Source organism: Strigops habroptila, unplaced genomic scaffold, assembly GCF_004027225.2.
Source record: "Strigops habroptila isolate Jane unplaced genomic scaffold, bStrHab1.2.pri NW_022045626.1_ctg1, whole genome shotgun sequence".
NCBI lineage: Eukaryota > Metazoa > Chordata > Aves > Psittaciformes > Psittacidae > Strigops > Strigops habroptila.
In genome coordinates this window covers 1-26,640 of record NW_022651103.1, presented here as the reverse complement: position 1 = coordinate 26,640, position 26,640 = coordinate 1, and the positions used below count along the sequence as shown (strand labels likewise).

Here is a 26,640-nt window from a genome sequence, read left to right as displayed (position 1 = left end):
GGGCTCATGAGCATCGAGCTCATTAACTTGGGGCTGATTTGCATATAGGAACGTGATTGGTTGGTGTTTATAAGGGCACCTCTGAGCACGTGGCATAGGGCTCATTAGCATATAGCTCATTAGCATAGGGCTAATTAGCATATAGAGCCCATTGGTCTAGAGAGGCAGTGGGGGGGTTCATGGCTCATTTGCATACGCTCAGTCTCATTTGCATACAGCCTAATTAGCATATTGCCTAATCAATAAATAACCTCAATCACCAATAGTCTAATTACTGCGTTGCCTTATTTGCATGTGGTCTAATTAACATGCCGTCTCATTTGCATATCGATTATTGCCTTATCAATGGCCTCATTTACATATCGCCTCCGCTTGTTTACATCGTGGCTCATTATAGCATCGGCATGAGGCCTAATTAGCATAGAGCCTCATTTGCATATGGACTTACCACCACCCACTCTTGTTTGCCTCTAATTTGCATAACTAATTAGGTTAATTTGCATATTTAACCCATCATCTGCATATCAAGCCCATTCCTATAGGTCTCTGAACCCCTCATTTGCATAATCAACCCATTCGTGTCCGTAATTAGCCCTCTCATTTGCATATTCAACACCTCGTTTGCATAACGAACCCTCTCATTTGCATAACGCGCTTATTAGCAGGGGCTTCATTTGCATAAAGTGCTTTTGCAGATCGACACGTTCACGCCCTCCCCCCTCATTTGCATACGGCCAATCAGCGCGCGCGGCTCATTAGCATAGGGCCAATCAGCGCGGAGCTAATTAGCATCAGTTCATTTGCATCCGGCTCATTTGCATGCACAGCCCAGTGCGGGGGGGGTGGTGGGTCCTTCCATAGGAGCACCCATGGGTGCCAATAGCCGTCCATAGGAGCACCCATAGGTGCTAATAGCCATCCATAAGAGCACCCATGGGTGCTGGAACCATCTTTAAAGTGCTGGGTCCTTTTTAAGGAGCACCCATGGGTGCCAATAACCATCCATAGGAGCACCCATGGGTGCTGGAACCATCTCTAGGGTGCTGGAACCTTATTGAGGAGCAACCATAGGTGCTAAGAGCCATCTTGAGGAGCACCCATGGGTGCTGAGTCCTTCCATAGGAGCACCCATAGGCGCCAATAACCTTCCATAGGAGCACCCATGGGTGATGGAACCTTCCTTAAGGTGCTGGGTCCTTCCTTAGGAGCACCCATAGGTGCCAATATCCTTCTCTAGCAGCACCCATAGGTGCCAATAGCCGTCCACAGGAGCACCCATGGGTGATGGAACCTTCTTTAGGGTGCTGGATCCTTCCATAGCAGCACCCATAGGTGCTGGGTCCATCCATAGGGGCATCCATGGGTGCTGTATCCCTTCCATAGGAGCCGTGCAATGGTGCTGGGGGGGGGGGCTGGGCCGCCCCCCCCGGGGGGGTTATTGCAGGGGGGGGCGCTGTGTAGGGGGGAGGTGCTATGGGTGCTATAGGGGTGCTATAGGGGATGGGGAGGGGGAGCAGCACCCATGGGTGCTACTCGGCCACCTGCACCCCCGCGCAGTTCTCTTTGCTCTCCGAGGTGATGGCCAGGTACTCCGAGCTATGGGGGGAGAGGCAGCCTATAGCACCCTATAGACCCACAGACCCCCATACTCTCTTATTGTCCCCCCCAACTCCCCTATTGCCCCCACAGACCACATATAGCCCCTATAGCATGCCCTATACCTTCCATAGACCCCTTATTGCCCCCCATATGTCCCTATTGCCCCCCAAAGCCCCCCTATAGACCCCTTGTAGCACTCCATAGACCCCCCCAGACCCCTGCAGCACCCCCTATGCCTCCCATAGACCCCTTATTGCCCCTCTATATGCTCCTATTGCTCTCCATACCCCCCTATACCCCCCATAGACCCCTATAGACCCCCATAGACTACTACAGACCCCCACAGCACCCCCTATGCCTCCCATAGACCCCTTATTGCCCCTCTATATGCTCCTATTGCTCTCCATACCCCCCTATACCCCCCATAGACCCCTATAGACCCCCCATAGACTACTACAGACCCCCACAGCACCCCCATGCCTCCCACAGACCCCTTATTGCCCCTCTTTATGTCCCTATTCCCCTCCATAGACCCCCATAGCCCCCCTCCAGCACACCTATGGACCCCCATAACCCCCTATTGCCTCCCATACCCCTTTATTACCCTCCTATTCCCCCCCATAGCACCCCTCTTATAGCCCCCATACCCCACTCCCTGTCTCTTGGCCCCGCCCCCTTAAGCACCGCCCCTTTCCTTAAGCCCCGCCTCCTTTCCCTTAAGCCTGCCCTCTTTCCCTTAAGCCCCACCTCCTTTCCCTTAAGCCCCGCCCCTTCCCCTTGGCTCCGCCCCCCCGGCACTCACGCGCTGTCGGGGGGGGGGGGCCGCGGCCGCCACCTTGCGGTAGCAATAGAGCATCTCGGCGGCCAACCAGAGCGTGAGCACCACAATCATGACGTACATCAGGATCTCCGACACGATGGACGCCAGGTCCCGACGCGCTGCCGGCACCGGGGAGCGAACCCGTGGCCTCGGGCCTTGGAACTATCCCCCCCTCCCTCCCCACTTCCCAAATTTTACCCACCCCCATCGGGATTCGAACCCGCGGCCATAGGGTGAAACTTGCCCTACGCGGGACTCGAACCCGTGTCCTCGGGGTTTGGAACCACTCCCCCCCCCCCCCCCATTGAGTCTCTATTACCCCCCATAGGCTCATAGCGCAGCCATCCCCTGGCTCCGCCCCCCTTAAGCCCCGCCTCTTTATAAGCCCCGCCCCATTGACTCCCATTCACCCTATAGCCAACCCCTTCCTCTCCTCTTCCCCTTTAGCCCCGCCCACTCCATTAAGCCCCGCCCCTTTAGGCACAAACCACGCCTCCTCCTTAAGCCACGCCCCCCTCTCAGTCCCCTTTGACTCCCATTCACCCTCATAACCCCTCCTTTCGTATAGCCCCTCCCTTGGCTCCACCTTTACCCAAAGCCACGCCCCCTCCCTAAGCCACGCCCTCTCTCCTTTCCCATTGACTCCCATTCACCCCCATATCCCTCCCTTGGCTCTGCCCCTACCCAAACCACGCCCCCTCCTTAAGCCACGCCCCCCTCCGTTCCCATTGACTGCCATTCACACCCATACCCCTCCTTTGGCTCCGCCCTTACCCGAACCACGCCCCCTCCTAAAGCCACGCCCCCTGTCCCCATTGACTCCCATTCTCCTCTCCTCCCCTTTAGCCCCTCCCACTCCATTAAGCCCTGCCCTTTAGCCCCAAACCATGCCCCCTCTCCGTCCCCATTGACTCCCATTCACCCCCCTACCCCACTCTTCCCGTTTAGCCCCTCCCACCCCCTTAAGCCCTGCCTCTTTAGCCCCAAACCACACCCCCTCTCCATCCCCATTCACTCCCATTCACCCCCATACTCTGCTCCTCCCCTTTAGCCCCTCCCACCCCAATTAGCCCCTCCCACCACTTTAGCCCCTCCCACCCCCTTAGCCCCCCACCGGTGTCCACCACGGCCAGGCGCAGGGTCTGGTTGCGGGCCAGGCTGTAGATGTAGCCCTCGAAGGTGAGGTTGCGGCGCAGGCGGCACACGTAGAGCCCCGCGTGGGGCCGCCCCACGGCCGAGAGCCGCACCGACAGGTCCTGCAGGTCCCGCGTGCCCCGCGAGCCGTTCCACGCCAGCACCCCATAGAAGGGGCCCGGAGCCACCCACTGGCCCTCCTCCGGGCTGTACTCCAGGATCTGGGGGGGGGGACAGCACATCAGTGACTGCCGGGGACCCATAGAGACAACCTAAGTGCCCTCCAGTGGCCCCCGGGAGCTCCCAGTATGACCCCAGTAGCTCCCAGTGACCCCCAGTAGCTCCCAGTATGATCTCAGTAACTCCCAGTATGACCCCAGTGGCTCCCAGTATGACCCCAGTAGCGCCCAGTGACTCCCAGTAGCTCCCAGTATGACCCCAGTAGCTCCCAGTAGCTCCCAGTAGTGCCCAGTATGACCCCAGTGACTCCCAGTAGCTCCCAGCACTGCCCAGTATGACCCCAGTAGCTCCCAGTCTGACCTCAGTGACTCCCAGTGACTTCCGGTATGACCCCAGTGACTCCCAGTAGCTCCCAGTCTGACCCCAGTGGCTCCCAGTAGCTCCCAGTATGACCCCAGTGACTCCCAGTGGCTCCCAGTAGCTCCCAGTAGCTCCCAGTATCACCCCAATGTCTCCCAGTAGCTGCCAGTATGACCCTAGTGACTCCCAGTGGCTCCCAGTAGCTCCCAGTATGACCCCAGTGACTCCCAGTAGCTCCCAGTATGACCCCAGTGGCTCCCAGTAGCTCCCAGTATGACCCCAGTGACTCCCAGTGGCTCCCAGTAGCTCCCAGTAGCTCCCAGTATGACCCCAGTGACTCCCAGTAGCTCCCAGTAGCTCCCAGTAGTGCCCACTATGACCCCAGTGACTCCCAGTAGCTCCCAGTATGACCCCAGTAGCTCCCAGTAGCTCCCAGTATGACCCCAGTAGCTCCCAGTATGACCCCAGTGACTCCCAGTAGCTCCCAGTTTGACCCCAGCAGCTCCCAGTATGACCCAGTGACTCCTAGCAGTGCCCAGTATGACCCCAGTAGCTCCCAGTATGACCCAGTGGCTCCCAGCACCCCATGGACCGGGCCCGGAGCCACCCATGGGCCCTCCGTGGGGCTGTTCTGCAGGATCTGGGGGGGGGGGGGAGGAGCACACCAGCAGCACCCAGTGCATCCCAGTGCCTCCCAATAGCTCCCCATTCCCCCCCCAATCCCCTCCCGGTCCCTCCCGGTCCCTCCCGGTACCTTGTGGAAGGCGGCGTCTCCCTCCCCACGGAAGAACCACTCCCCGGTGGCCTCGGCCGGGGTCTCGCTGCGGCGCTTGCAGGCGATGCAGAGGAGGCGGAACGGGAGCCCCAGCACCGCCTCCGTGCCCGACGCCACCTCCACGCACCCCCCCCGGGCCCTGCCGGCTGCGGGACGGGGGGGACGGGGGGTCAGAACGACTCAATGGGGCAGCCCTAGGAAGAGAGAGGCACAGAAAACGGCCCCCAGACGCCTAAAACCGGCCCCAGACGCCTAAAAACGGCCCCAGAACGCCTAAAAATGGCACCAAATGCCTAAAAACGGCCCCAAATGCCTAAAACCACCCCCAAATGCCTAAAACCGGCCCCAGAACGCTTAAAAACACCCCCCAAACGCCTAAAAACGCCCTCCAAATGGCTAAAAACACCCCCAAACGCCTAAAAACGGCCCCCAAACGCCTAAAAATGGCCCCCAAACGCCTAAAAATGGCCCCAAATGCCTAAAAACATCCCCCAAACGCCTAAAAACGGCCCCCAAACGCCTAAAAATGGCACCAAATGCCTAAAAATGGCCCCCAAACGCCTAAAAATGGCCCCCAAATGCCTAAAAACAGCCCCCAAACGCCTAAAAACGGCCTCCAAACGCCTAAAAACACCCCCAAATGCCTAAGAACACCCCCCAAACGCATAAAAACGGCACCAAATGCCTAAAAACGGCCCCAGAACACTTAAAAACATCCCTCAAACGCCTAAAAATGGCCCCCAAACGCCTAAAAACAGCCCCCAAACGCCTAAAAACGGCCCCAAATGCCTAAAAACGCCCCCCAAATGCCTAAAAACGGCCTCCAAATGCCTAAAAATGGCCCCAAATGCCTAAAAACACCCCAAATGCCTAAAAACACCCCCAAACGCCTAAAACCAGCCCCCGAACACCTAAAAACACCCCCAAATGCCTAAAAACGGCCTGCAAATACCTAAAAACGGCCCCCAAACGCCTAAAAATGGCCCACAAACACCTAAAAACAGCCCCCAATGCCTAAAACCGGCGCCAGAACGCCTAAAAACACCCCCAAACGCCGAAAAACACCCCGAAATGCCTAAAACCAGCCCCAGAACGCCTAAAAACGGCCCCCAAACGCATAAAAACGCCCTCCAAATGCCTAAAAACGGCCCCCAAATGCCTAAAAATGGCCCCAAATGCCTAAAACCAGCCCCAGAATGCCTAAAAACACCCCCAAATGCCTAAAAACGGCCTCCAAACGCCTAAAAACGCCCCCCAAATGCCTAAAACCAGCCCCCAAACGCCTAAAACTGGCCCCAGAACGCCTAAAAACACCCCCGAACGCCTAAAAACGCCCCTCAAATGCCAAAAAATGTCTCTAAACGCCTAAAATGTCCCCCAAACGCCTAAAAACGGCCCCAGAACCCCTAAAACGTCCCTCAAACACCTAAAACCACCCCCCAAATGCCTAAAACCGCCCCCCAAACGCCTAAAACTGGCCCCCAAACATGCTCAAAACCCACCCAAAACACACAAAACCACCCTCAAACACACAGAAACACCTCCAAAGCGCCTCCAAGCACCCCCAGAACTCACCTAAAACATGCAAAAACACCCTCCAAACACCCCAAAGCGTCCCCAAACCACCCGAAAACGCTCCCAAACAGCCCCAAACCCAACCCAAACCCCCTGAAAACACCCCAACCCCACCGAATCACCCCAAAACTCTCCCAAAACAGCCCCAAAACGCCTAAAGCCACCCCAAACCGTTCCCAAAACACCACAAAAGTGCCCCAAAGTCCCCCAAACACCCCAAAACCACCCCAAAGTGCCCCCCAAACACCCAAAACTACCCCAGAACCGTCCCAAAACACCCCCAAATGCCCCAAAACACCGAAAAACACCCCCCAAACACCACAAAAGTCCCCAAAAGTTCCCAAAACTGCCCCAAAACACCCAAACCCAGCCCAAAACGCTCCCAAATGCCTAAAAACACCCCCAAAACATCCCAAAACACCCCAAACTACCCCAGAACCATCCCAAAACACCCCTAAAATGCCCCAAAACACCTAAAAACACATGAAAACACCCCCAAAACACCCCAAACACCCCCAAACGCCCCAAAACCACCCCCTAACTGGGGGGGGATCCATAGGGGACATATAGGGACAATGGGGGGGGACACTGGTGTCAATGGGTGCCAATGGGTGCCAATGGGTGATCAGTAGGTGCCAATGGGTGCCAATGGGCGCCAATGGCTGTCTATGGCTATCAGGGGGTGTCAATGCGTGTCAATGGGTGCTAATGGGGTATCAATGGGTGCCAATTGGTATCAACGGGTGCCAATGGGTGATCAATGGGTATCAGTGGGTGCCAATGGGTATCAGTGGGTGTCCATGCATGTCAATGGGTGCTAATGGGGTATCAATGGGTGCCAATGGCTGTCAATGGGTGCCAATGGGGATGAATGGCTGTCAATGGGTGCCAATGCGTGCCAATGGGTGTCAATGTCAGCCAATGGGTGATCATAGTCTGTCAATGGGTGATCAATGGGTGCCAAAGGCTGTCAATGGCTGCCAATGAGTGCCAATGGCTGTCAATGGGTGATCAATGGCTATCAATGGGTGCCAATGGCTGTCGATGGCTATCAATGGGTGCCAATGGCTGTCAATGGGTGCCAATGTCTGTCAATGGGTGATCAATGGGTGCCAATGGCTGTCAATGGCTGCCAATGGGTGATCAATGGGTGCCAATGGCTGTCACTGGGTGATCAATGGGTGATCAATGTCTGTCACTGGGTGATCAATGTCTGTCAATGGGTGCCAATAGCTGTCAATGGGTGCCAATAGCTGTCAATGGGTGATCAATGGCTATCAATGGCTGCCAATGGGTGATCAATGGGTGCTAATAGCTGTCAATTGGTGCCAATGGCTGTCACTGGGTGATCAATGGCTATCAATGGCTGTCAATGGGTGCCAATGTCTGTCAATGGGTGATCAATGGGTGCCACTGGGTGATCAATGGGTGCTGGTGGGGTCACGGGGGTCACTGCGGCACAGTCAGGTGACACCGAGGGAGGGGGGGGACACTGCGGAGGTGCCAGAGGCCACTAAGGGGGGAACGTACCACTATGGAGCGGGGGGGGGGGGAACAGGGGCCACCAATGGGGCGATACGGGGGGGTAACACTGACAGGGGACACTCTGGGGGGGCAAAGGGGCCCCAGGGGGCCATTGGGGACGTGGGGGACACTGTGGGGGGGCGCTGGGGACAGGGGGGTGACATTGGGGTGACATTGGGGGGGGCCGCACTCACCCATGAGGAGCCCGAAGAGCAGCGAGAGGCCCGGGAACAACATGGCGGGCCCGGTTCGGGCCGGGTTCGGCTGTTTTCGGACCGGTTCGGCTCTCTCCGGCTCGTGGTCGGGTCGCTCCGTTACAGCCCGGCGCGGTTCGGGACTCTCCGGTACAGTTCGGCCCGGTTCGGCGTTCGGTTCGGGGTCACTTCGGCTCTTTCCGGACAGTTCGGCTCTTTCCGGCCGGGCCCGTCGCTTCCCTCAGCGCCCCGCCGCCCCGCTGCAGCCCCCAGCCCGGGCCATGGGCCGCTCCCCCGCCGGTCCCTCGGAGTAAGCCGGGGAAGGGGGGGGGGGGGGGGAACGGGAGGTGGGGACGGGACAAGGGGAGGGGGACGCGGAGCTCGGCCCGGGACGGAGAAGCCGGTTCAAGGCATGGCCGGCCCCGCTCTGGGGGGGCTTCGGGGGGCTTCGGCTCCGCTCGGCCCCGACCGGCTTCGGCTCCACTCGGTCCCGACCGGGTTCGGCTCCGCTCGGCCCCGGCGCAGTGCGGCGCCCGGGGGAGGGGGGGCGGCCGTGACGCAACGAGGGGCGGGGCCAGGGCTGGAAGCTCCGCCCCCTCCGGTTTAGTGCCCCCCCCCAAATAGCTCCTGAATGCCCCCCATTGCCCCCCATTGCACCCCAATAGCCCCCCAGTATCACCCTAGTGCCTCTCATTGCCCCCCATTGCATCCTAGTGTCACCCCAGGGCCCCCCAATAGCTCCCAGTGCCTCCCAGTATCACCCCAGTGTCTCCCAATTGTTCCTAAATGCCTCCCAGTGCCTCCCAGTATCACCCCAGTGCTTCCCAGAAGCTCCCCATGGACATCTCCATGACCCCACTGACACCCCCATGCCCTCAATGATGTCCCCATGGCCCTCAACACCCCATAGCCCTGCCCCTGCCCCACGTCGACCCAGACCAAGCAGGTTGTGGGGGTGCGCTGAGGTTTATTGGGGTGTCCCCATTGTCCCCAGGCTGTCACTTGTAGAACTCGTGCTCCTGCTCATCCTTCTTGATGACAGTCTTGTAGGCCTTCTCGAAGTCCTTGGCCAACACGATGTACCTGTTCTCCCGCACCGCCAGCATGCCACCCTATGGGGACAGCTCACCATGGCACCCATGGCACCCACGCCCTCTGGGGACAGGCCATTGTGGCACCCATGGCACTCCACAGCAAGGACGGGCCATCAGGTCAGCCCAAGGATGGGCCATCAGGTCAACCCAAGGACATGCCATCAGGTCAACCCACGGACACGCCAGGTCAATCCATAGATGGGCCATCAGGTCAACCCATGGATGGGCCATCAGGTCAACCCAAAGACACGCCAGGTCATAGATGGGCCATCAGGTCAACCCAAGGACATGCCATCAGGTCAACCCATGGATAGGCCATCAGGTCAACCCAAGGACACGCCATCAGGTCAACCCAAGGACACGCCAGGTCATAGATGGGCCATCAGGTCAACCCAGCGCTTGCCCGCTGTCCCCTTCAGCTGGGGTGCCATAGCACCCATGTCACTTCCTTGTCCCCCTGCCGTGGTGGGACCTGGCCCCATGGTGTCACCCACCTCCTGGCAGATGGAGTTGATGTCAGCTCCTGAGATCTTGTCTGGCCGAGCCACGTCTGCATGGGGGGTGAAGGAAACGTCCTCTCCTCCAGGTCCCCCATGAGGTCCCCGCTGTCCCCATAGGCTCCATAACGTCCCCATGGGCTCCATAACATCCCCATAGGGTCCCCAAGGTGTTCCCAACCCCAACATCTCCCCATGGTTCCTGACGTCCCCATGAGGTCCCCAATGTCCCCACGGGCTCCATAACATCCCCATAGGGTCCCCATGGTGTTCCCAATCCCAACATCTCCCCGTGGTTCCTGATGTCCCCACTATCTCCCTTGGTGTCCCCGCTGTCCCCATGGGCTCCATAATGTCCCCATGGACTCCCCAGTGTCCAGGGATGGGCCATCAGGTCAACCTACGGATGGACCATGGTCAAGCCAAGGACGGACCATCAAGTCAAGACATGGACCATCAGGTCAACCCAATGCTGGCCCATCAGGTCCACCCCGTGTTCCCCCCCCAGTGGCCACGCTGGGGTCCCGCCCTGGCCCTGGATACAGTCCTCGAGGTCCACCTCCTCGGAGAGGTTCATCTTGCCGGTGATGGTGGAGAAGATGAGGCGCTTCTGCCGCCGGTCGGGCAACGGGAACTCGATCTTGCGGTCCAGGCGGCCCGGCCGCAGCAGCGCCGGGTCCAGCGTGTCCGCCCGGTTCGTGGCCATGATCACCTGGGGGGACATGGAGGCTCCAGAGGACCTCAGCGAACCAATGGGAGCTCCAGAGGAGCCCTCGGAGCTCACAGAACCAATGGGAGCTCCATAGGACCCAGAGGACCTCATAGAAGCAATGGGAGCTCCATAGGACCCACAGAACCAATGGGAGCTCCATAGGACCTCGTAGAACCAATGGGAGCTCCATAGGACCCAGAGGACCTCGTAGAACCAATGGGAGCTCCAGAGGACCCAGAAGACCTCACAGAACCAATGGGAGCTCCAGAGGACCCCTAGGACCTCGTAGAACCAATGGGAGCTCCACAGGACCCCTCGGACCTCATAGAACCAATGGGAGCTCCATAGGACCCCTCGGACCTCATAGAACCAATGGGAGCTCCATAGGACCCCTCGGACCTCATAGAACCAATGGGAGCTCCATAGGACCCCTAGGACCTCGTAGAACCAATGGGAGCTCCATAGGACCCCTCGGACCTCATAGAACCAATGGGAGCTCCATAGGACCCCTCGGACCTCATAGAACCAATGGGAGCTCCATAGGACCCAGAGGACCTCATAGAACCAATGGGAGCTCCATAGGACCCAGAGGACCTCATAGAACCAATGGGAGCTCCATAGGACCCAGAGCACCTCATAGAACCAATGAGAGCTCCATAGGACCCAGAGGACCTCATGGAACCCCTCAGACCTCATAGAACCAATGGGAGCTCCATAGGACCCTGAGGACCTCATAGAACCAATGGGAGCTCCATAGGACCCAGAAGACCTCGTAGAACCAATGGGAGCTCCATAGGACCCCGGGGACCTCATAGAACCAATGGGAGCTCCATAGGACCCAGAGGACCTCATAGAACCAATGGGAGCTCCATAGGAGCCCTCGGAGCTCACAGAACCAATGGGAGCTCCATAGGACCCCAGGGACCTCATGGAACCCCTCGGACCTCATAGAACCAATGGGAGCTCCATAGGACCCCTAGGACCTCATAGAACCAATGGGAGCTCCATAGGACCCACAGAACCAATGGGAGCTCCACAGGACCTCATGGAACCGCTAGGACCTCATAGAAGCAATGGGAGCTCCATAGGACCCAGAGGACCTCATGGTACCCATAGGACCTCGTAGAACCAATGGGAGCTCCATAGGACCCATAGGAGCTCTGTACAACTATGGGATATCCATAGCACCTATAGGAACTCTATAGGACCATGAGACCTCATAGAACCCATAGGACCTCATAGAAGCAATGGGAGCTCCATAGGACCCAGGGGAGCTCCATAGGACCATGGCACCTTAACAGCACCCATAGGAGCTTCATAGGACCATGGGAGCTCCACAGAATCCATGGGAGCTCCATAGGACCCCATAGCACCCATAGGACCCCATAGGACCGCAGAGCACCCCCACAGCACCCATAGGACCCACCTTGACGTTGACGTTCTGGTCGAACCCATCCATCTGGTTGAGGAGCTCCAGGAGGATGCGTTGAACCTCCCGGTCAGCTGTGGGGGGGACACGAGGGGGGTCATGGAGCACCCATGGACCCACTGACCTGCCCCACAGAGGGACCAGGGGTCCCCCCACACCATGTGGTTCTCTATGGGGTTCTTCACCCCCAAGCCCACCCCCAATGCCCAGCAAGGTGTCTCCAAACCCCACCATTGGGTTCTCCAGTAGGTTCTTCACCCCCAAACCCACCTCAGACCCCCCCACGTGGTTCTCTATGGGGTCCCTCGCCCCCCAGGTGTCCCCCCGGCCCCTCACCGCCGGTCTGGGCGTCGAAGCGCTTGGTGGCGATGGCGTCGATCTCGTCGATGAAGATGATGGCGGGCGCGTTCTCCTTGGCCAGGCGGAAGACGTCGCGCACCATGCGCGGGCCCTCCCCCAGGTACTTCTGCACAAACTCCGAGCCCACCACCCGGATGAAGGCGGCTGCGGGGGGGACACCGCGCTCAGGGGGGGCCCGGGGGGGGGGGACCCACGCAGGCCATAGGGCTTCGGGGGGAACGCGGGAGCTCGTGGAGGCCACCAGAACCCCCTGGAGACCAGAGGGTCTCATGGGGATCATAGGATCTCATGGAGAGCCAGGGAGGTCATAGGAGCTCATGGAGAGCCATGGAGCCCATAGGACCTCATGGAGAGCCATGGACAGCCATGGACATCATAGAACCTCATGCAGACCATAGGACCTCATGGGCACCAGAAGACCTCATGGAGACCATAGGACATCATAGAGTCCATAGGACCTCATGGAGACCATCAGGAACCAAAGGAACCCCATGGAGACCATAGGACCTGATGGAGCCCATAGGACATCATGGAGATCATCAGGACCTCAAGGAACCCATCAGGACCCCGTGGAGACCACAGGACCCCATGGAGACCATCAGCACCCAAAGGAACCCCCCCCCACCCATGGGTGCCCCACCACCCCATGGAGGAGCTCACCCGTGGTGTGATGCGCCACCGCCTTGGCCAACATGGTCTTGCCGCAGCCGGGAGGTCCATACATGAGGACACCTCGCGGGGGGTCAATGCCGATCTATGGGGAGGGCACAACGTGGACGACACCCAAAGGTGGCCCTAGAGGTCCCGTAGGTGCTACCATGGGGTGCTCCAGGGGCTCCAACCTGCTTGTAGAGCTCAAAGTGGGTCAGGGGCAGCTCCACGGCCTCGCGGACCTCCTGCTTCTGGATGTCCATGCCCCCGATGTCGGCGTACATCACGTCGGGCTTCTGGTCTGCAAAGAGGTCCATGGGCCATGGGCATGGGTGGAGACCCATCCACTGGGGGCATGGAGGGATCCCCACCACCATTGGTGATGGTCCTAACCCATGGGGACAGCAGGTTCCTGCCCCAAAGTGCTCCTCAAAGCATCTGCAGCCACTTGGGACCTTCTCCAATAGGTTCCAAGCATGGAGATCCACCAACTATGGGCACAGATGGAGCCCCACCACCAGGGAAACCCATCACCATTGGACACCCATCAACTATGGGCATGGATGGAGCCCCACCACCACTGCACATGGATAGAGACCCATCAACTATGGGCATAGATGGAGCCCCACCACCATTGCTGATGGTTCTAACCCATGGGGACAGCAGGTTCCTGCCCCAAAGTGCTCCTCAAAGCATCTCCAGCCCCTTGGGACCTTCTCCAATAGGTTCCAAGGATGGAGATCCACCAACTATGGGCATAGATGGAGCCCCACCACCATTGCACATGGATGGAGATCCATCAACTATGGGCATGGATGGAGCCCCACCACCAGGGAAACCCATCACCATTGGAGATCCACCAACTATGGGCATAGATGGAGCCCCCCCACCATTGGTGATGGTTCTAACCCATGGGGACAGCAGGTTCCTGCCCCAAAGTGCTCCTCAAAGCATCTCCAGCCACTTGGGACCTTCTCCAATAGGTTCCAAGGATGAAGACCCATCAACTATGATCATAGACAGAGACCCACCACCACTGGACATGGATGGACACCCATTAACTATGGGCATGGATGGAGCCCCACCACCATTGGTGATGGTTCTAACCCATGGGGACAGCAGGTTCATGCTCCAAACTGCTCCTCAAAGCATCTCCAGCCCCTTGGGACCTTCTCCAATAGGTTCCAAGGATGGAGATCCACCAACTATGGGCATAGATGGAGCCCTACCACCAGGGAAACCCATCACCATTGGAGATCCACCAACTATGCTGCTGGATGGAGACCCACCACCATTGGTGATGGTTCTAACCCATGGGGACAGCAGGTTCCTGCCCCAAACTGCTCCTCAAAGCATCTCCATCCACTTGGGACCTTCTCCAATAAGTTCCAAGGATGGAGATCCACCACCAGGGAAACCCATCACCATTGGAGACCCACCAACTATGGTGGTGGATGGAGACCCACCACCAAGGAAACCCATCACCATTGGAGCCCCACCAACCATGGGCATGGATGGAGCCCCCCCACCCATCTCCACCTCGCTCCACCTCCACTTTTGACCATCTCCCCCCTACTCTCTCCCCCCGCGAAGCCCCGCTGGTGCCCCCAGCACGTCCGTGGTGGCCGGGGAGGCCCCACCTGAGGTGAGCATCATGATGCTGCTGTCGGCCTCGGGGGGCAGCACGTCCACCAGCGCGTTGCTGTGCTTGTGCAGGGCCACCGAGGCGTTGGGCTTCAGCAGCTCGCGGTCGATGGTGCTCAGGATGCGCACGTAGTAGTTGGAACCTGCAGGAGAAGCTGCTCAAGGGGGGCTCCAAGGGACGGGGCTGCTCCTGCTGCGGGTCCCCAGCGGCGCTGGTGGCTGATGGGCAGCTCCAGGGCCCCACCGCGTCCAACTGCCCCATGGGCACCTCCAACCCTTCCTGTCCAGCCCCACCGCGTCCAACCCCCCCACGGGCACCTCCAGCCCCTCCTGTCCAGCCCCACCGCATCCAACCCCCCCATGGGCACCTCCAACCCTTCCTGTCCAGCCCCACCGCGTCCAACCCCCCCACGGGCACCTCCAGCCCCTCCTGTCCAGCCCCATGTCCCCATCGCCCCATGGGCACCTCCAGCCCCTCCTGTCCAGCCCCATCGCCCCATGGGCACCTCCAGCCCCTCCTGTCCAGCCCCATGTCCCCATCGCCCCATGGGCACCTCCAGCCCCTCCTGTCCAGCCCCATGTCCCCATCGCCCCATGGGCACCTCCAGCCCCTCCTGTCCAGCCCCATGTCCCCATCGCCCCATGGGCACCTCCAGCCCCTCCTGTCCAGCCCCATGTCCCCACCGCCCCATGGGCACCTCCAACCCCTCCATGTCCATACCACTGCCCTTTGTCCATGGGGCTGATCTATGGACCTATGTCCACCCCAGCACTCCCTTGTCCATGGGGCTGATCTATGGGGCTATGCTCATGCCACCACCCTGTATCTATGGGGCTATGTCCATCCCACCAGCCCTTGTCCATGGGGCTGATCCATAGGGCTGTGTCCATCCCACTACCCCCTGTCCATGGGGCTGATCTATGGGGCCATGTTCATCCCACCACTTCTATCTATGGGGCTGTGTCCATCCCACCACCTCTATCTATGGGGCCATGCCCACCCCAACCTATCCATGGGGCTGATCTATGGGTCTCTGCCCACCCCACCCCTGTCCATGGGGCTGATCTATGGGTCTCTGCCCACCCCACCCCTATCCATGGGGCTGATCCATGGGCCCCTGCCCACCCCTGTCCATGGTGCTGATCTATGGGTCTCTGCCCACCCCGTCCATGGGGCTGTGTCCACCCCACCGCTGTCCATGGTGCTGATCTATGGCTCCGTGCCCACCGCTGCCCATGGGGCTGCCCCCCGGTGCCCTCACCGGTGGTGGAGCCCACGATGGCCGTGTTCTGGTCCACGGCCTCCAGGAACTGGCCGATGACGAGGGGGATGCTCTGGATGCGCTTCACCTCCTCCTGCGCGTGCAGGAACTCCTTCTTCAGGTTCTTCTGCTCGTCCTTGATGTACTCCTCCTGCACCTCCAGGAACTCCAGCTCCTGCTGCAGCTTCTGCGGGGCAGCGGCCCCCTCAGCCCCACGGACGGCCCCAGCCCCCCACCACGGAGCTTCGCCACCCCACGGACAGCCCCAGCCCCTCACCACGGAGCTTCTCCACCCCACAGACAGCCCCAGCCCCTCACCATTGAGCTTCTCCACCCCATTGATGCCTCCAGCCCATCCCCATTGAACTTCTCCACCCCATTGCCATTGAGCTTCTCCACCCCATTGATGCCTCCAGCCCATCCCCATTGAGCTTCTCCACCCCATTGATGCCTCCAGCCCATCCCCTTTGAGCTTCTCCACCCCACTGATGCATGCAGCCCCTCACCATGGAGCTTCTCCACCCCATTGATGCCTCCAGCCCATCCCCATTGAGCTTCTCTACCCCATTGATGCTTCCATCCCCTCATCATGGAGCTTCTCCACCCCATTGATGCCTCCAGCACATCCCCATTGAGCTTCTCCACCCCATTGATGCTTCCATCCCCTCACCATGGAGCTTCTCCACCCCATTGAGCTTCTCCACCCCACTGATGCCTCCAGCCCAACCCCATTGAGCTTCACCACCCCATTGATGTCTCCACCCCATTGATGTCCACCTCCATCTCCTCCAATACCTTCCATGGTGACACTTATGGGTCCAGGGGTGCTGCCTGTGTGCCCCCACCCCACTGCCCCCCATCGCCCCCCACCTTGTAGCGGCTGTACAGGTCCTCCAGGTCCTCGGGCTCCGGCACCAGGAAGGACAATCCGGGGGGGGGCCGGGGGGTGGCCAGAGCCGGGAGCTCCTCCTGTGGGGGGGGGACAAAGGGGGCACCCATGGGTGGGAGGGGGGGTCACACAATGGGGGGCAGATAGAGATGGGGGGCACCCATAGGTGGGATAAGGGGGGTGTCAATGGGGGGGGACTCGGGGGGGGTTGAAGGGGGCTCAGGTGCGTTTTGGGGTGTTTGGGGCTGGTTTAGAGTGATTTGGGGCTGGGCTGGGCTGAGGTTGGGGTGTTTGGGGCTGATTTTTGGCTGTTTTGGGGTGTTTGAGCGTATTTTAAGGTGATTTTGGGGTGATTTGGGCAGATTTAGGGCTGTTTTGGGGTGATTTGGGGCTGGCTTAGTGTGATTTAGAGCTGTTTTGGAGTGACTTGGGCTATTTTGGGGTGACTTGGGCTGGTTTAGGGTGATTTGGGGCTACTTTGGGGTGATCTTGCAGTGTTTTGGGGTGATTTGGGGCTGCTTTAGTGTGATTTAGGGTTATTTTGGGGTGATTTGGGGCTGTTTTGGGCTAGTTCAGGGTGATTTGGGGTGATTTAGGGCTTATTGGGGGCTGTTTTGGGCTGATTTTGGGCTATTTTGGGGTGATTTCGCACTGTTCTGGGGTGATTTGGGCTGTTTTGGGGTGATTTTGGGGCGATTTCGCCCTGCTGTGGGGTGATTTGGCTGATTTGGGGCTGTTTGGGGCTAGTTTAGGGTGATTTGGGGTGATTTAGGGCTCATTTGGGGCTATTTTGGGCTGATTTCGCGCTGTTCTGGGGTGATTTGGGCTGTTCTGGGGTGATTTTGGGGCGATTTCGCCCTGCTGTGGGGTGATTTGGGCTGTTTGGGGGCGATTTCTCGCTGTTTCGGCTGATTTGGGCTCTTTTGGGGTGATTTCGCGCTGTTCCGGGGTGATTTGGGCTATTTTGGGGTGATTTCGCGCTGTTTGGGGGTGTTTGGGGGCTGTTTCGGGGTGATTTCGGGCTATTTCGGGGTGTTTTGGGGCTGTTTGGGGGTGATTTGGGGCTATTTTGGGGCTCTTTGGCGCCGTTCCGGGCCTCACCTGCGCTTTCTCGCTGAGCAGCCCCAGCTCCTCCATCGTGACGGCGCGCGGCGGACGCCGGAAGTGCCGCTCCCCCCCTTCCGGTAAGGGAAGGGAAAGGGCGGAGACCCGGATGTGGCGCGGGGGGTGACGGGAGATGTAGTCCTTGGAGGGACTCCGGAGCCAACATGGCGCCCAATTGGGCCCCTTGGCCCCGCCCACCCCCCGCCCTTACCCACTATGGGCGTGGCCAAGACGAGACCACACCCCCCATGGCTCCCAGCCAATGAGCATCGAGTGGGCGGAGCCACAGCGGCTTTAATGAATGGGGCAGAGCGGGCCGGGGGGAACGCTCCAAACCCGCATTAAAAGGGGGGGGATTGAGGGGGGTGTCGTGTCCTCTATGTGACGTCACACGACGTCACCGCTCCTGTGGGGGGGACACACACAATCAGCATCACCCCAAAACACAACGGGGGGGGTCCCCACAACCCCCCTCCCCCTCAAAGCCCACGGTACAGCCCATAGACGGGGTGCCCCCCCCCAAATCTGAAGTAAATCCCCCCAGTTTTGGGGTAAAAAACCCATTTCCCCCCATTTTAACCCATTTTCTCTCATTTTGACCCATTTCAAGCCTCATTTTAATGCATTCCCCCCATTTTAACCCATTTCCCCCATTTCAAGCCTCATTTTAACGCATTTCCCCCCATTTTAACCCATTTCCCCCCATTTTAACCCATTTCCCCCTATTTTCCCTCCTTTCCCCCCATTTTAACCCCATTTTCACCCATTTCCTTCCATTTCCCCCCATTTTAACCTATTTCCCCCCATTTTAACCCATTTCCCCCATTTTAGCCCACTTCCTCCCATTTAAACCCATTTTCCCCCATTTTGACCCATTTTTCCTCTTTTCATCCATTTTTCCCCCTATTTTCCCCCATTTCCCCCCATTTTAACCCATTATCCCCCTTTTTAACCCATTTCCTCCCATTTTAACCCATTTCCCCCCATTTCAAGGCCCCCCCCCCCCCCCGGGCGATACCACTCTCTCCATGGGGGGGGTCGCGCTCTCCAAGCAGGCGGCGCCACTCTCCGTAGCGGGAGGTACCACGTTCCAACGGCGGGGGGGGGGGGGCACGTTCCGAAGGGGGGATCCCGCGTCCCAAAGGGGGGATCCCCCGATGCCGAGGGGGGATCCCTTGATCCCGGGGGGGGATCCCCGCTCGGGGGGGGGGTCAGGGGGTGCCGAGGGGCAGGGTGAAGGCCAGGTAGTCCCCCCACGGCCCCCACTGGGCGCGCTGCGTTTGGAACACCCCGACCCAGGCGCCCAGCCCCACGCCCCAGAGCCCCAGCCCCAGCGCGGAGCGGCGCACGTCTGGGGGGGTATGGGGGGTATGGGGGGATATATAGGGGTATATAAGGGGATATAGCGGTGCATGGAGATATATAAGGAGATATGGGGGGGATATAGGGGTATATAAGGGGATATAGCGGTGCATGGAGATATATAAGGGGATATGGGGGGATATAGCGGTATATGGGAAAATATAGATAGTATATAGGAGTATATAAGGTAATATAGCAGTGCATGGAATTATATAGGGGGATATAGGGGGGGATATAGGGGGGATATAGGGGTATATGGGAAAATATAGAGAGTATGTAAGAACATATAAGGGAATATAGCGGTGCATGCACATATATAGAGAGATATAGAAAGTATATAAGGGTATATGGGGGGATATAAGGGGTTACACAGGATATATAGCAGTATATAAGGGGATATAAAGGTGCATGGAGGTATACAGGGGAATATAGGAAGTATATGGGGGGTATATGGGGGGGTACAGGGGATATATAAGGGGATATAAGGAATACACAGTAGTATACAGGAGTATATACGAGGTATATGGGGGGTATAGACATTATATACAGGCATATAGAGAGCATACGGGATATATAAAGAGATATAGGAAATATAGAATAGTACATAGGAAGATAAGAGAGATGTAATGGGATACAGGGATATAGAGAGATACATAAGAGATATACAGAGATGTATAGGACATATACAGACACATATAAGGGGTACAGAGAGAAGTATATAGGAGTGTATGGGGGGAATATAGGTAATACATAGAACATATATAGGAGGATATACAAGGGATATAGAGAATATATACCGGTATAGAGCGGTATATAAAGAAACAGCGAAAATATGTAGAAGAACATATAGGGATATATAAGGGGACATAACGGGGGGAATATGGAGGATACAGGGCATATATAGGACGGTATAGGGCAATATGGGGGGGGATATAGGCAATAAAATGAGGGCAAATGGGGGGGAAAGGGGGGAGAAAAGGGGGGACACCCCAAGTCAACATGAGAACCTCCCTGGTACCCACAGCCCCCCCTATAGCCCCCCACAGACATCACACAGACACCCACAGCACCCCATAGCCCCCCTATAGCACCCCCCAGACCCCCATAGCCCCCTATAGACCCCCACAGACCACCCTAAAACCCCCATAGCCCCCCCACAGCCCCCCCCAAACCCCTATAGACACCACATAGAACCCCACATAACCCCCCAGACACCCCATAGACCCCCCTAGCCCCCCCTTATAGCCCCCCCCAGACCCCCCATAGCCCCTGTAGGGGCACTCACAGCGGCGTATGAGCGGCTGCTCCCCATAGGGGGGGGCCACGAAGGCCTCGCGGAAGAACCAGACTACGTTCACCAGCCACAGGAAGGGCAGCAACGCAAAGCCCCCTATGGAATAGCTGCTATAGGGGCCTATAGGGGGCCTATGGGGGGTTATGGGGGGGGAAAAGGGGGTTATGGGGGCCTACAAGGGTCCTATAGGTGTTTATGGGGCACTTATAGATGGAGTATGGGGCACAAGAGGTATCTGTAAGGCAGCTACAGGGTACTGGAGGTGCCTATGGGGCACCTATAGGGTACTGTGGGTATCTATAGGGCACCTATGGAGTTCTGTGGGTCTCTATAGGTACCTATAGGGCGCTATAGGGCTCACCCAGGTAGTACTTGCGGCACAGCTCCAGCTTGTCCTCATTGGACACACGCTCCAGGTTCATCTGTGCCCCACAGCTCAGCTCTGCCCCACAAGAGCCGCCCCCCAGCCCCATTGCCCCCCTCTGGCCCCACAACTGCCACCCCCAGCCCCAAAGCTGCCCCATAGCCCCCACTTTGGACCCATAACTGCCCCCCCCAGCCCCATAAGTACCCCTTTGGCCCCACATCTGCCCCCCCCAGCCGCATAGCTGCCCCATAGTCCCCCTCTGGCCTCATAACTGCTCCCCCAGCCCCATAACCCCTCCTTTGGCCCCACAACTGCCCCCCCCCAGCCCCATAGCCCCCACTTTGGACCCATAACTGCCCCTTTGGCCCCATATCTGCCCCCCCCCAGCCCCATAGTCCCCCTCTGACCTCATAACTGCCCCCCCCCGCCCCACAGCTGCCCCATAGCCCCCCCTTTGGCCCCACATCTGCCCCACAACCGCCCCTTTGGCCCCACAAGCGGCCGCCCCGTTACCTCCGCGCCGCCGCCGCCAGCCCCGAGCAGCGCTTCCGCTTCCGGCCCCGCCCCTTCCCGCGCGCGGGCAGCGGCCGCTCCGCCAATGGGAGCGCGGCCACGGCAAAAGGGGCGGGGCCAAAGGGGAAAGCCGGGGCTGGGATTGGGCAGCGCCATAGGGGGGGCGTGGCCACAGGAAAGGGGCGGGGCCAGCGTGGAGGAGCTTAGCCAATGGGGACAGGGGCATAGAGAAGGGGCGGGCCACAGCGAGGGGGCGTGGCCAGGGAAGGGGCGGGACTGCAGCGGCCAATGGGAGCGGCGGGAGGAGGAGAGGGGCGGGGCCATAGGAAGGGGCGTGGCCACAGTAGAAAGGGGGCGGAGCCATAGAGAGAAAAGGGGCGTGGCCTCGGCCACAGCGCCCCCTGGCGGACGCGGCGCCTCTTTTATTGTGGGCGGAGCCTCGGGCGCGGCTCCGGGCACGGTACAAAAAATGGCCCCAAAACCGCCCCAAATGGCCCCAAAATGGTCCCGAACCGGTCCCGAAACGGCCCCAAAATGGTCCCTGGGCCCCGCCGGGGGGCGTGGGGTGCCCCATAGCACCCATGGGTGCTCCCCAGCGCACCGGGGGGGTGTCCCGAGGCACCCAAAGAGGGGCGCGATGGGGCTGGAGGCATCTCCGGGGCTTCGGGTGCCCGTCTCCAGCCCCGGGCAGGGTCCAGGTCCCTTCTCCAGCCGCTTCCCCATTGGCTGGAGGCATCTCGAGGGCTTCGGGAGGCCCCACATCTCCTCTCCCCATTGGCTGGGGGTGGGTCTCCATTGAGTGTTCTTTGCTCCCCATTGGCTGGAGGCATCTCAAGGGCTTTGTGAGCGCCCCGTAGCAGTTCCCCATTGGCTGCGGGAGGCACCTCCAGGACTTCAAGGCCCTCCCATATCTCCTCTCTGACTATTCATCGCTCCCCATTGGCTTTAGACAGCTCCAGGACCTGAAGAACCCCCCACATCTCCTCCCCATTGGCTGCAGGTATCTCAAGGACATCACGACCACCTCCAGATCTCCTCCCCACCACTTCCCTATGACTACCGATCACTCCCCATTGGCTGCAGGCATCTCAAGGACTTGGTAACTACCTCTATATCCCACCTCCACCACCTCCCAGGGCCTGGAGACACCTCAAGAACTCCACAACCACCTCCGTATCTCCTCCCCATGGCTGTTTCTTGCTCTACATTGCCTGGAGGCATCTCAAGGACGTCAAGAACCCCCCGTATCTCCTCTCCACCACCTCCCCACGGCTGTTTCTTGCTCTGTATTGACTGTAGACTCCTCCAGGACTTCATAAATACCTCCACATCTCCTCCCTATTGGCTGGAGATATCTCAAGGACCTCAAGACCACCCCCTTAACTCCTCCCCACCACCTCCCCATGGCTGTTTCTTGCTCCCCATTGTCTGTAGGCACCTCGAGGACATCGTAACTACCTCTATATCCCAGCTCCATCACTCCCTATTGGCTGCAGGTATCTCAAGGACTTCAAGACCACCTCCATATCTCCTCCCCACCACCTCCCTATGACTCTGAATCACTCCCCATGGCCTATAGACACCTCTGGGACTCCATAACTACGTCCAGATCTCCTCCCCAGCCCCCGCTTCCCCCCCCCCAGCACCCTTGGGTGCCAGGCGGCTCAGTTGAGGAAGCGGCGGCACCTCTTGGCGCCGCAGTTACAGGGCAGTTTGGCCGCCGGCTCCTCGATGGGGAACTTGTAGTCGTAGGTGAGCTCCTCGCCGCGGTGGATGCGGCGCAGGGCGAAGATGACGATGTGCTTGTGGCCTTCCACGTGGATCACCCGCGAGTAGCAGTTGGGCTCGCACGAGTGGTTGATGAAGCGCGCGGCGCTGCCGTGCATCGTGGCATCCACCACCTCCGCCGCGTCCATCCGGAACATGTAGCACCCGATGCCCTGGACACCGAGGGAAGGGGAGACGTCGCTGGGGGCTTGGGGGCATCATAGGGGCTTGGGGAGACCATCAAGAGATGGAGGAACCATCAAGAGATGGAGACAACATAAGAGGATGGAGAGGTCGCTATGGGGATGGGGAGGTTGCTATGGGCTTGGGGGGTCACTATGGGGCTGGGGGGGTCACTATGGGCTTAGGGAGACCATTAAGAGAAGAAGGAACCATCAAGAGATGGAGGAACCATGAAGGGCTAGGAGATGTAACCATGGGGCTGGGGGGGTGACTCTGGGGCTGGGGACATGGGTGCCCCCAGGGTGCCCCCCCCAGGGTGCCCCAGGGTGCCCCAGGGTGCCCCCGGGTGCCCCCGCGTGCCCCATGGCCCCACCTTGCTGTCGTAGAACTTCTCCCTCTTGTCGGTGAGCACGGAGCGCACCACGATGCCCGAGTACTCGATCACCATCTCCCCGGCCTCGATGTTCCTCTTGCAGAACAGCCCCCGCCCGTGGATGGCGGAGCTGGGGCGGGACACGGGCGTCAGCAGGGAGCACCCAGTGACACCCACAGCACCCAGTGACACCCACAGCACCCACCGACACCCACAGCACCCACTGACACCCACAGCACCCGCCGACACCCACAGCACCCAGTGACACCCACAGCACCCGCCGACACCCACAGCACCCAGTGACACCCACAGCACCCACCAACACCCACAGCACCCAGTGACACCCACAGCACCCGCCGACACCCCACAGCACCCAGTGACACCCACAGCACCCGCTGACACCCCACAGCACCCACTGACACCCCATAGCACCCACTGACACCCATAGCACCCAGTGACACCCACAGCACCCACTGACACCCCACAGCACCCAGTGACACCCACAGCACCCACTGACCACCCACAGAACCCATTGACACCCCATAGCACCCATTGACACCCAAAGCACCCATTGACACCCACAGCACCCACTGACACCCACAGCACCCAGAGAGATGACCCCAAGAAGAGGTGATGCAATGGAGGGGGGACACCCCAGATGGGTGACACCAAGAAGAAATGACACCAGGGTTGGGTGACACATGGGGGACACAATGACATGGGTGACAGGGGTGCCACATGGGTCCATGGGTGCCACAACAGCCTCACCGATAGACCCCGACGGCCTCCTTGGCTGTCCTCTTGAGGTGCCGGAAGCGCATGGCCATGGGCAGCTCCAGGCTGGTGGCACGGCTGGGGACGGGGTCAGGGCACCCAAGGGTGCTCCCAACCCCCCCCACCACCTATGGGTGCTCCCGACCCCCACCACCACCCAAGGGTGCTCCTGACCCCCACCACCACCCATGGGTGCTCCCGACCCCAACCACCACCCATGGGTGCTCCTGACCCCCACCACCACCCATGGGTGCTCCCGACCCCCACCACCACCCATGGGTGCTCCCGACCCCAACCACCACCCATGGGTGCTCCTGACCCCCACCACCACCCATGGGTGCTCCCGAACCCCACCACCACCCATGGGTGCTCCCGACCCCAACCACCACCTATGGGTGCTCCTGACCCCCAACTACCACCTACAGAGCACTCAAAGAGCTCAACAGCCCCCCAAGCACCACCCTATGGAGCACCCAAGGGTGCAGAAGACCCCTCAAGCACCGTGCGCGGTGCCCACCACATCCATTGAGCAGCACCCATGGGCTCTGGGCAGCACTTCTGGTTCTTGGGGGGCACCTATGGGTCTGAGGGCCCACCTATGGGTCCCGGGGGCACCCATGGGTGCTGGGCTCACCGGGTGGGCTTGAGCTGCACCTCGTCCTCCTCTTCCTCTCGGGGGGGGGGTCCCTCGGGCAGGGTCCGGTGTTGGGACGCCAAGAAGCTGAACATGTCGAAGGTGCATTTGCTATGGGGGGGGGATATAGGGTTAAATGGGGCACCCATGGGTGCTATGGGGCACCTAGGGGTGCCCCAGGGGTATAGGCACAACGTGGGGGCTGTCTGTAGGGGGAATAGGCTGAAGCCAAGCAGGAGCACCCATGGGTGCACCCGGGAGGGTTAGAGCCCCCCACACTGATGCCCCATAGAGCCTCACAGACCGCCCCCTCCCACCCATCAGCACCCACAGCCACCCATAGGCACCCCGGGGAGTGTCACAGCGCCCCCAACCCACCCATAGACACCCACTGACGCCCATAGCCACCCATATCCCACCCATAGGCACCCATAGCCACCCATATCCTACCCATACACATTCATAGACACCCATATACCACCCATAGACACCGACACCCATATCCCACCCATATCCCACCCATAGACACCCATAGACCCCCATATCCCACCCACAGACATTCATAGACACCCATATGCCACCCATAGCCCCCCACAGACACTCATAGACCCCCATAGCCACCCATATCCCATCCATAACCCACTCATAGCCACCCATATCCCACCCATAGACAGCCATAGACTCCCATAGCCACCTGTATCCCACCCATAGACACGCATAGCAACCCACATCCCACCCATAGACCCCATACCCCACCCACAGACACCCATAGACACCCATATCCTACCCATATCCCACCCACAGACACCCATAGCCACCCATATCCCACCCATAGACCCCCACAGCCACCCATATCCCACCCGTAGACCCCCGTATCCCACCCATATCCCACCCATAGACACCCATAGACACCCATATCCCACCCATAGACCCCATATCCCACCCATAGACCCCATATCCCACCCATAGACACCCATAGACCCCCATATCCCACCCATAGACCCCATATCCCACCCATAGACCCCCGTATCCCCCCCATATCCCACCCATAGACCCCATATCCCACCCATAGACCCCATATCCCCCCCATATCCCACCCATAGACCCCATATCCCACCCATGGCCACCCATACCCCCCCACCCCCCCGCCCGCAGCACCCACCGCAGGTAGAGCTCGGCGCGGGCGCAGCCGGAGGGGTTGTGGGGGGGGCTGTGGGGGGGGTCCCGCTCCCGGCGCGGGTGGTACCGGAAGCGGTACCGGGAGCAGGAGCCGGCGCCCGGGAGCTGCTCCAGCAGGAAAACCACCGCGTCGTGCTGCATGCCCAGCACCCGCAGCCCGCTCACGCCTGCAACAGCACCCATGGGTGCGCGGGGGGTCAGTGGGGCTGGGGGCACAGGGGGCTGCGTGCCCAGCACCCGCAGCCCGCTCACGCCTGCAACAGCACCCATGGGTGCGCGGGGGGTCAGTGGGGCTGGGGGCACAGGAGGCTGCGTGCCCAGCACCCGCAGCCCGCTCACGCCTGCAACAGCACCCATGGGTGCGCGGGGGGGGGGTCAGTGGGGTGGGGCA

At 59.5% G+C, this 26,640-nt stretch overlaps 4 protein-coding genes across 4 annotated transcripts; all 4 read right to left on the bottom strand.

The window, feature by feature from the left end:
- Positions 1-266: 266 nt before the first annotated feature.
- On the bottom strand, positions 267-8,694 carry SCN1B (sodium voltage-gated channel beta subunit 1). The gene is given in 7 exon segments (XM_030474955.2): positions 267-1,033; positions 1,098-1,596; positions 2,402-2,419; positions 2,421-2,538; positions 3,534-3,774; positions 4,848-5,014; positions 8,162-8,694. Coding segments are annotated over 6 exon segments (654 nt in total). The 5' UTR covers positions 8,205-8,694; the 3' UTR covers positions 267-1,033; positions 1,098-1,529.
- A 414-nt stretch (positions 8,695-9,108) lies between these two features.
- On the bottom strand, positions 9,109-17,969 carry PSMC4 (proteasome 26S subunit, ATPase 4). The gene is made up of 11 exons (XM_030474954.1): positions 17,801-17,969; positions 16,681-16,779; positions 15,811-15,997; positions 14,545-14,691; positions 13,096-13,205; positions 12,914-13,007; positions 12,230-12,397; positions 11,891-11,967; positions 10,296-10,464; positions 9,750-9,805; positions 9,109-9,273 (listed from the first exon to the last, which is right to left on the bottom strand). Exons 1-11 carry the CDS (start codon positions 17,834-17,836, stop codon positions 9,160-9,162), a joined length of 1,257 nt encoding a protein of 418 aa, XP_030330814.1. The 5' UTR covers positions 17,837-17,969; the 3' UTR covers positions 9,109-9,159.
- Positions 17,970-18,077: 108 nt separating this feature from the next.
- PSENEN (presenilin enhancer, gamma-secretase subunit) lies at positions 18,078-21,420 on the bottom strand. The gene is made up of 5 exons (XM_030474956.1): positions 21,340-21,420; positions 20,821-20,881; positions 20,451-20,555; positions 18,822-19,154; positions 18,078-18,209 (listed from the first exon to the last, which is right to left on the bottom strand). Exons 2-4 carry the CDS (start codon positions 20,879-20,881, stop codon positions 19,015-19,017), a joined length of 306 nt encoding a protein of 101 aa, XP_030330816.1. The 5' UTR covers positions 21,340-21,420; the 3' UTR covers positions 18,078-18,209; positions 18,822-19,014.
- A 299-nt stretch (positions 21,421-21,719) lies between these two features.
- LOC115603216 (histone-lysine N-methyltransferase 2B-like) lies at positions 21,720-26,606 on the bottom strand. The gene is made up of 5 exons (XM_030474959.1): positions 26,233-26,606; positions 25,071-25,181; positions 24,431-24,514; positions 23,663-23,792; positions 21,720-23,279 (listed from the first exon to the last, which is right to left on the bottom strand). Exons 1-5 carry the CDS (start codon positions 26,604-26,606, stop codon positions 23,004-23,006), a joined length of 975 nt encoding a protein of 324 aa, XP_030330819.1. The 3' UTR covers positions 21,720-23,003.
- Between the last annotated feature and the right edge of the window lie 34 nt (positions 26,607-26,640).